The 10,985-nt window shown below is 33.5% G+C and overlaps 1 protein-coding gene across 1 annotated transcript in view; it reads left to right on the forward strand.

Moving 5' to 3' along the window:
• Nucleotides 1–5,631: 5,631 nt before the first annotated feature.
• The window catches only part of LOC106457603 (regulator of G-protein signaling loco-like), an 81,735-nt gene continuing 76,381 nt past the window's right edge, over nucleotides 5,632–10,985 (forward strand). Inside the window, exon 1 of the mRNA XM_022383595.1 lies at nucleotides 5,632–5,817. Within this exon, the coding sequence (XP_022239303.1) occupies nucleotides 5,770–5,817 (48 nt within the window). The 5' untranslated portion in view covers nucleotides 5,632–5,769. The remainder of the gene's footprint in view (nucleotides 5,818–10,985) is intronic.

Below are 10,985 nucleotides of genomic sequence, written 5' to 3' on the forward strand. Positions count from 1 at the left end.
AAAACAACGACCCATTGTCATGTATCATAAAGTAAAACAATATCTTACTGTCATGTATCAAAAGAAAAATCAATGTCCTATTGTCTTGTATCAAAAAGAAAATCAGTGTCCTATTGTCATATATATCAAAAAAGAAAAACAACGTCCTTTTCTCATGTATCAGAAAGAAAAACAAGGTTCCATTGTCATGTATCATAAAGAAAAACAATATCCTACTCTCATGTATCAAAAAGAAAAACAATATCCTATTGTCATCTATCAAAAAAATCAATGTCCTATTGTCATGTATCATAAAGAAAAACAATATCCTACTGTCATGTATCATAAAGAAAACAATGTCCTACTGTCATCTATACAAAAAAAATCAATGTCCTATTGTCATATACATCGAAAAAAAATTAGTATCCTATTGTCTTATATCAAAAAGAAAATCAGTATCCTATTGTCTTGTATCAAAAACTAAAATAATGTCCTATTGTCATATATATCAAAAAGAAAAACAACGTCCTTTTGTCATGTATCAAAAAGAAAAATCAATGTATTATTGTCATGTATCAAAAAAGAAAATCAACGTCCTATTGTCTTGTATCAGAAAGGAAGCCAATGACCTAGTGTGTTGCTAGGAGTCTGTATCACCATACTCATTATACTTAAAATTCTCAAACATGGCTTATCGTCATGTAAAGTTACAAAGCATTCTGTAAAAACAGAAACTAAGACCAGACGAGATTGGAACCCACTTTTCCAAAAGTGGAAGGCTGTAAAAGTAAAAAAAAAAATATTATACATAACTCACTTAGAAATACTCATTCACGTTCTGATGCCGGTCAACAATGAACTTCTGAAGACTGTTTAATACCATAGTTTTTACTTATTTCAGTGTCCAAATCATAGTATAATTATATAGAATTATTCAAAAGTAATTCTACTCTCAACTGATCAGTATCCATTATATTTGAATGTTTCTGATGAAGTCTCAATTCCAAATTACCTTAATCTGTTTCTTTTTTATTATAAAGAATATACATAGAGTTCTATGTTATAAGTTAAGAGATATTACTTTTCTCAATATACAAAATTCCATATAAGAATATTACCGTTAGCATTTATTTTTCGTTAAAGTTATTTCAGCTTTTATCGTACGGTCAAAGGTTACTTATAAAGAATATACGAGTTATAAGAAGAATGTAAATAAATGTAAAAGTGGAATTATAAAATTAAGTGTAGAAAAAGAGATGAATAAACTGATAAGGTGAATAGAAATTCTGTCATAAAAAGTATCTTGGAATGTTACGTAGAATGAGGTAAACTACAGAAAAGAAAACAATTAAAAATATAGACATTGAAGTAAATAGTAAGACATACCGATGAAATGACACATAGATAGATAGAAAAACAGGAAGATAAACTGATCCAGGTAAACAAACAAACATATACATGCATACATATATATATATATATATATATAGAAACATAAGCTAACAGACAGACAGGTAAGTAAGTATGAAGGATAAAAACGAGTGACGTATGTAGGAACACTACTGTGAAAACATTATAGACAACTACCCACTCTCCTGAGCGAAAGTTGTCCAGGCTGAAATGATGCTAATCTAAAACCCTTACTTATCTAGATACCTTCCAAGTGACATGTTTGATTTAAGTTGGTTCTAAAACATCAGATGTAAGAATGTCAGGAATAACACTAGCTATATTTCTGAAAACTAGGGTATGTAACTTCTAAATGTTGCACTGTTGTGACTATTATAATGACTTCTAGCATCAAAAAGAATTAATTCCACACATTTATTAATTTTCTATTGCAAAAATATTAAGACAACATTTCCCAGGATCTATAGGGTAATCAATGGCTTTTTTTTTAAAGCAGATACAAGTTTCTATAGTGTGTGACTCTGACATAACTATTCTACTTTCAATTACGAAATGTGTCTCCAAGATTCACAATTTCTGATTAATTAAGACAACATTATATAAAGAGAGCTACAGTCAGCAGGATTTCTACAGAAACAAAAGTATCGAAAACTGGAGTTTAAACAGTGATCAGAGGATACAATGGAACTGGTACCATTGATGGCAAGAGCAGACCCTAAGCTTTCCAGATCAGATGTTAAGTATCTCAGTCTCACTTCATTAAGAGACAGACATAAACCTAGCAGATGCTTTGTTGCAGGACTTCAAGAAACCACTGGTGTTAAAGTTTTCCCTTACACAGTGCAATGCAGGTTGCGTCAAGAAGGACTGAAGGGGTATGTTTCACGAAGAAAACCTTTGTTCCGGAAAGGCAAAAATATGATATGAATGTGGAGAAGAGTAAATTGGTCTAATGAGTCGTAGTAGTACGTTCGTCGTAAGAGTGGTGAAAAACTGAAAGAAAACTGTCTGCGGCCTTCGGTTGAGCAGCAGGAGGTAGCATCTTAGTATAGGGCTGTTTAAGAAGAACTTGAGATCGTGATTTTTACCGTATTGACGAAGTCCTGGACTCTTCCAACTAGAAGCAAATAATCATTCCTCATGGTGTTCCTTCTGGATGCCGTTTAGTAGGGTAAATTTTATTTTCCAACATGATAACATAAAGCGAACGCACTAAAGACAGTACCTTGATAGACAGAACCATTGCACACTCAGTGTGAGTGCACGAAACAAAGCCAACGGAAATCAAAGGAGAAACTCTAGTCGGTATTCCAAGGTCCTTGAATTCAATTCCTACTAGATTTCTCCAAACGCTTGAAGAAAACATTCCTCATCAACGTCAAGCAGTGATTTCATCTAAGGGTGGTCACACAAAATTTTAGAAATAAACTAAGCTTGCTTTGTATGTAGTTATGCTGAATTTAAGATACACAGTGATGACTGAATGGTTTCTAATTTGTGCAAATTACTGTATATAAACAGCCAAGGAACCAATTATATTAAAAGTTTAAAAAATACACATAGCTAGATAGATAGATATAAAGGCAGACAGATAGATAATTACAAAGATCTGTAAACAAAACAATAAAACATCACTAAAACCTTATGAGATAATGTATTTACCATCCTGTAGTTCTATGTGGTTATCCTACTTCAGCGCGTTTGTATTACTTACGGTAAACAATGGCAAAGGAAGCATAAACTTGCATAGTCAATAATATACGATTTTTATAACTTGGAGATACGATGCCTCCGAAATTACGATATTCGATATGAAAGTTGTTTCTGTTCGTGTCTATAAAAAATATTAATGATAACGTAGTGGGGAAAAACTATTTTAACATAGAAAATAACATTTGTAGCTTGGTATATAACAGCATTACTGGGCGAAAAGTGAGAGGTTTTCAAAGAATCAGCTACGTGTGAACTGTAATTTCGTTATTTGTTTAAAATTAATATTTAGTTATGAACTTTCTGTCTATATACTCCGAGAGAAAGTAGCAAAAGCAATCTTAATATTCCCACATATGGTGGAAGTGTTCACATAGTATCTTTAAGTTTATTTATTATGCTTGCGGGTGTATGTTTGTTCTGTGGTACAGCTGGCATGTCGGGTTCAAATCCGTACTATGTGACAAAATATTCCCAGCACTTAAAGCTGTGGATGCGTTATAAGTGTGACAGTCAAGCCCTTAGCGTGGATGGTAGGGTGTTGCTGATTGGCTGTCTTTCCTCTCGTCAGTAGTTCAAAATTAGTGACGGATATACAAAATACGAACTACATGCTTACTCAATTGAATGCCAATTTTCTTTTGTTGTTTTCTCAAACATCTTTTTCGATACTAACATAATCATTTCATTTGGTTTCTCTTTAATATTACAATCTGATCAGCCTTTATTCGTTACTATCGGTATAATCTGAGAGCATGTTGTAAACAGTTTGCATATCATTGCTGAAGAAAACAGTTAATAATCGTGATATACGAGACCCGATAATGTGACAACAACCAGTAATTGCTTACCAAACATTTGTGGTTGGAATTCTTGGTAACTTTATATTCTGGAAGTTGCATGGTATACGATTCTTCGTTATTTTGAAACACGTAACTATGAACTATTTTGCTTATGACTTTACCATGTAACAACAGTGCATGGCAAGGAAGCTGCTTATACAGGCGAATACCGTTATTTATTTTTTTCCCGTATTTCTTTGGCACATTCACAGTAACTACAATATTCTTGTTTATACAAAATTTCTACTGAGGTTTCCTAGTGATTTATTTTTTAAAAATATCTTCTAAATATGTACGAATACATTACCTTTTTGCAAGTCATATAAACTACGTACACCCCCCTCCCCCCAATAAGTCGGAGGGCTCATAACGCTAAAAATCTTGTCTCGATACCCGGGATCGGTACAACATTAAGTAGCTCTGTACTTAACTACAAAATACATGTAAACTACTTAAAGAAGTATTAATATTCCAAAAATACAAATAGAAAATAATCAAATTCTACACTTATCATTTTTTTAAAAACATTATAATGATTACTACCTAAAAGTTTGAAATATTTCTTTAATTAATTGGGAAAAAGATAACTTTTCTTTACCAGAATTTTGGCTACTTTTTTGTCTCGACTCTAGTTTTTAATCTAGCAAATATTCCCGATTTTTTCTCAATTTGTTTTAACTCGTAGAAACGTCAATTTTAAATAAACTGGTTAAAGATCCTAATCCGTGTTTAAAAGTTAACAGTAAAGTTCTTAGAACTCGAAACAGCATCTTTTAAGGAAAAGTTCAGTAGTTTTCAAGAATCCATTTTATTTCTTTGTTGGCTGGTTAAGAGCTCTTTTTCTCTTATATGTTAATTATAAAATTCTAAACATACTGTCGCTGCTGTGGGTACTACTTCTTAGAACAGAATTAACTGTTCCGAGTAACGAGAATTGTTACACTGGCTTCTTGACATACGTTTTCTCAGAAACATGGACTTCAAGGACACTTACGAAAGTAAATTGTTCTTTATAACTAAAAAGGCAATTTCACTTTAACTCCTTTCACCAAGTGACTAACTGTAATTGTTTACTGTTCTCCGTGTTTTTGTTTTTTGTTGTGCTAATTGTATTTCCAGTGCACTGCTACAAGCTGTATTGTCACACTTTAACCACAGTAACGAGTTTGTAAAGCCGCTAAGATAATCATCTCCTTCCATTTATTAACTGAATGATTATTAACGTAGTATGTAAAATTAACCGTGGAATTCCATGGTTTTACTTAACGAATTAACTATCAACAGAAAAATTAGAATTCTTCTAGCCTTCGTCTCTTTGTGATAACTTGGTTTAATAACACAGTAAATTTGTTGAACTAGAGACTCAAACCTATCACATATCGTCTAGTGATAATCCATTTTTCTGCCTATAACAAACTTAATCATTCTCATTTTATATTTGTATAAAAACTAAAATAATGATGAATGTAATGTTTAGTTTAGATACTATTCAAGTCGTATGGCAGAAGAAGTAGCTAAAGGAAAAGATTCCTGTACTTCAAGTTTTGTCTCTCCTATTCCCTCTCATTTCTACGTCCTCCATCAGTTCCCTGATCTGTTTCTTATAACGAATGACGTCAGAACATCCCGCGCATGACGTTAGTTCAGAATCTCTACAGGCTGCATGCACTAGAAGCAGGTTATTGTTAATTTTCTAGGCACGAAAGCCGCACGAGCTTAAACGCCAGTGAGCTGTTTTGACCACTGTGGGCCAACACTGCACTTTGCCCCCGGCAATAATTTTATTTTTGAACCCTGCAGCTCCGAATCTCGGAGCATCGCCATATAGATGTTGCGTTGTGATAAAATATTTGACTTCGATTGTAGCCCAGGGAAGGTAAAGTCTTATCTTTCATTATCTGTTTATCACTAGTTCTATCACTTATAAGATTGATGATAAAAATAATAATTAAAAAAATTGAAAAAAAACCCGTTAAAAGTGAATGGTTTCCACTATTAATATGGTTTGATTAATTACCAAAATATAATAATATAATTAATCCTAAACTTATCAATAAGTGTGGAACAAACCTATATTGAAAAATTAAAAAAATACCTCTAACTATTTTATATCTAATATGAGTTAACAAATTTATCAAACTGGTAAAATAGTTAGTTTATTTATCACTAGTTGTTTGAGTCTAGTAAATGCGCCATAAAAAGTGAACAGTAATCAAGTCTGGAATAACTGAATATAAAACTGAACTTATGAACTTCTAACAGTGCTTCCCTTTGACGTAGCCATTTTGGTTCACACCAATAATATTCCAAAGTTTCTTAACAATGACTATTGATCTTGACAATAATATTCCAAAGTTTCTTAACAACGACTATTGATTTTAACAATAATATTCCAAAGTTTCTTAACAATGACTATTGATCTTAACAATAATATTCCAAAGTTTCTTAGCAATGACTATTGAATTTAAGTTTTGGTCGAATCGAGAATTTAGGAGGAAGTAAAATAAAATTTTGAATGAAATGTAGAAGGTTTTTTGTTTCCATAAGTCAAAGCTATTACGTATTATATAATATGTATTTCAGATCATGAAATGTCGTAGCACATTAACAAAAAGCTAGTTATAAATATATAATCGCTGTTTCTCACAAGTAAACCTTTTTTTTATTATTTTAATCTTCTATTGCTTCAGTTCAAACTGTAAATTGTTTGACAATGGAAGCGCAAGATTTATCATGTGATTTCGCATTAATGGAATCTACGTTTAAAGTTTTGTAACAGTAATGCTGGCTTACTTAATTCAAAAATTTAATTCAGCGGTGGATAATGCTTAGTGGTTTCTCTTTTTTTCTCACCAGTCAGTCCTAAGTTGGGGTTGGCTAAGACTTTTCCGTCTAGCCCTGGAGGCGCATAAGGTGCCGTTCAGGTTGAAAATATCAATACTGTATTGAGGTGGTAAGCTATTTTTCACCTAAAACTAAACTACAAAATTGTTATAGCCAAGCTCCCAAACTTAAAATGTATATATCTTAAAAACTATTTGTTTTACTTCGTAATTTCCCGACAGGCACATTAAGAATCGTACAGAGTAATTCAGGAACGTTTGGTCATAATAGAGAGTGTTTCAAAGCCTTATTCTACTGCTTACTTACCGAAGTCGCTTGTCTCACAAAGTACCATTGTTTCTATTTCTTCCCTTCCTTTTCAACAACAGGAAATTTTTTGTGCAATGATATCAGAAGGTCGGGAGATTCACTGAACATTATTCTCAACAGATGATGCTTGCAAATAGCTTCCTTTAGAGATAGAAAAACACGTTTAATATACTCCGAAACAGTTTTTAATTAAAACAAAGTTTGTCATAAATAATAAAACGTATGAATGTCAATGTGACTCTGGTTCAGACCTAATTTCCATACGTTAAGTACTTTTTAAAATATAATAATTTTAATTATGGGGTTTCTTTATAATCATCCCGTACAAGAGTGTTCTACGTGATACTTCGAGAGGTATTACTGGTGAGTTCCAATCTGAGTGACAGAATAATAAAGCATACTTCTGTAGGTGACGCATATTTTCAGGAACCTCTTAATATTTATCGAAGTAGGAATGCAGTGGCTAGCCAACAACTTAAAAGAATCTTTTCTTTTAAAACATTATTTGTACAGAAAGCATAAGCACCTAAAAAAAAACGTTATTCTAAAACTTATTATTGTTATACTAAAATTCAAATATTGCAACTCTTAACTCAATGTTAATTTTTTTGCACCTCAGTAAGTACTTAATAAAAATGTTTCATTAACAAAAAACACCAACGTTGTTTTAGCCTAATGAACAAGTACGAATTCTTCAGCGCCCTCAAACGATATTTTCATGTTGCCTCACACCTTACTAACGTTTGAAATGGAAGCAATAAGTTGATATTTTAGTTTGCTTGTTTGTTCGTAATTAAACCCAAAGCTACACAATGGGCTATCTGTGCTCTGCTCACCACGGGTATCGAAACCCGGTTTCTAGCATTGTAAGTCCGCAGACTTACCGCTGTGCCACTGGGGGAACTAATATTTTAGTATCAGGAATTTCACAGTGAATTAGTTTTCGATACAATAATTTTAATGATCATTTGATTTGATTTATTAAAGTGTATTGAAGAATGACTTAATGTGTAACATTTCATCTGAGTTTAGTTTTTTTTTTATAATACAAATTTTCCTAATTATTATCACTTCTTATCTCCCCATTAGTCTAGTAATCTGCTGATGCATCCGTTCATCTTGAAGATGACATTTACAGAAAAGTAGTAAGGAGCAGACAGTAGAGTGAGCTGGGGTTTACATTAGCATTTTAAAGGCTGTTACGCTGATCTTTGCTAGTTGCGTAAAAAGCATTAGAATCACTTGATATAAATATATTTAGCCCAAGAAGCGATTAACACCAGCTGATTGGCTACTATGATAGTACTTGCTACACCTGTTCTCTGTCTCTACTGTTTTAAAATACACGTCTCTATGAAGTTCAAGCGACAAAAATTGTGTACAAACGTGCCAGTTTATCATGGCTTTTTACTTTTATTTTTAAACATATATTCGCACCTTCAGGCTTAAAGGGGGCGCTTTTAACATGCGGACCGGATGTGATCAAGTGTTTAGCATGTCCGTAAGGTGAATCCGAGAGATCTTTGTTCGCGTGGTCGGAATGAGAACGTGAGGGTTCATGGTTTGCGCCCCATTTCTGCAAAATCACGTTCAGCGCCTTAGGGTTGTGGGTGCATTGTAAGAGTTACAGCTAAATTCGGTCATGCAAGAGTAACCCAAGAGTTAGCGAAGGGTGCTGTTGACTAGCTGCCTTCCCTCTAACCTATAAGTTCAAAATTAGGTACAAATATTTGCAGGTAGCCCTTGCGTTGTTTTGCGCAAAAATGCTAAGACAAACAGACAAGCAAAATTTAGGCTGAAAGTATTAGTTGTTTAAGGGAATTCTCACCTGAATTCAAGACTACAGAATATGATGTATAATTTGAACTTTCTGGGCTGCAGGACTGGCTGAAAGGGTGTTGTCGTTTAACTTGAACATTCTGGGCTGTGGGACTAGTTGAAAGGGTGTTGTCGTTTAACTTAAACTTTCTAGGCTGCAGAACTGGCTGAAAGGTGTTGTTGTTTAACTTGAATTTTCTGGTCTGCAGGACTGGCTAAAAGAGTGTTGTCGTTTAACGTGAACTTTCTGGGCTGCAGGACAGGCTGAAAGTGGGTTATCGTTTAACTTGAACTTTCTGGACTCTAGGACAGGCTAAGAGGGTATTGCCGTTTAACGTGAACTTTCTAGGCTGCAGGACTGGCTGAAAGGGTGTTGTCGTTTAACTTGAACTTTCTGGGCTGCATGACTGACTGAAGGGGTTTTGTTGTTAATTTGAACATGTTAAGACTAAAAATACTTTTCTTCATCTCAAAAAATCTCAAATTTCCTTTGTGTAATCCCTAAAACCTCCTAAATACATTTGAAACGTTTTTTTCAGTAAAACTTTATATTTTATCTGTTGTTTTCCCTACCCTATCTCTATATGGGATTGGTCAATTTGACTGTCCTTGTAACCACCAAAAACAAAAAAGGGTGTAAGGGTGTTGTTCTTTAACTTAAACTTTCTGGGCTGCAAAATAGGCGTGTCCAGAATGGGGATCCGAGACTTATATTTTGCGCACATATGTAAGTAATATACCCGTTTTATTTTTTTTGTTTACTTTCATCCGTTATATTTTCTTTCTGTCTAAGTGTGCATAAGCCTTAGATTTTTTGTGTTTCTTAATCTTTGAACTCATAGCTTGTAATTTCCACCAAGAGGCCAGCAATCAAACATTTATTTAAAAAGACACATTTGTAATTTGGGAACTTTCCTGGATTTTATCTGATTCCTTTTTTTAACCTCAGCCACATTATGTTATTACTCAGACATATATCAAATCGAATTGCTGTAAGCGACGTATCCAAACACCCACGTTATGGATCAATCAGTAATCATTCTCATATTTTCCTATGCAGTAGAACCATCGTATGTTGCATAGAGATATACACTTACACAAATTGACTATTTTTTCTAAACTCCAGGTTTACACATTTTGGTTCGTATTTGAAAGTTTAATGGATACTTTTCTAAAGTCCATGTTTAAAAGTTCTTGGTTCTTATTTGAACATTTAATGGATACTTTTCTAAACTCAGGTTTGCACGTTTTTGGTTCTTATTTGAACGTTTAATGGACACTTTTACACGTTTTTAGATCTTATTTGAGCGTTTAATGGATAAGTTTCTAAACTCCACGTTTACATGTTATTGGTTCTGCTTGAATGAACATGATGATCAAATTTAGGGTCTGAAATAATTGTCATGGTACCCCATGCAGTGTCTTAACTATATAGAAAGAAGCTAGCAAGGAGCTAGCATATGGTACTGGTATATGCTTGAATAAATCAATTTAATAGCACTTCACAAATAAACCTTGATAAAAAGAATGTTTAACACTATATATTAAGTTTTGTTGTCATGCCCCGGCCCAAAAAGCCTAAAGAATTGTCAGTAGAGCAGAGAGTTTGCATAAAAGCATTTTGTGATACTGGTTGGATTCACCGACAAATTGCTGCAGACTTGAAATGCTTCCCAAACACTGTCAAGTACACCCTAGATCGTGAGACCGAGAAAGGTAAATTTGAAAATAGGAAAGGAACAGGCATAACACCTAAACTCGATGATAGTGATGTTAATTATCTTCGTTTATGCAGCCTCCGGGACAGAAGGAAGACTGCCACTGATATCAAGCGTGAGATAAACGACCATGTACCAAATGACAGAAAAGTGTCCAGATCTACAGTATCAAGAAGACTCAACGAGAATGAAACATTTGGTCATGTAGCAGTTAAAAAACTTTACTTCGATTTCCAAATATTGTCAAGAAACTGAAATTTGCTAAAAAGTACAAAAACTGGACTGTTGATGATTGGAAAAGGGTGTTATGGATAGATGAGTCTAAGTTTGAAATATTGGTTCAAAACGTAAATTG

This window comes from Limulus polyphemus, unplaced genomic scaffold (genome assembly GCF_000517525.1).
Source record: "Limulus polyphemus unplaced genomic scaffold, Limulus_polyphemus-2.1.2 Scaffold351, whole genome shotgun sequence".
Taxonomy (NCBI): domain Eukaryota; kingdom Metazoa; phylum Arthropoda; class Merostomata; order Xiphosura; family Limulidae; genus Limulus; species Limulus polyphemus.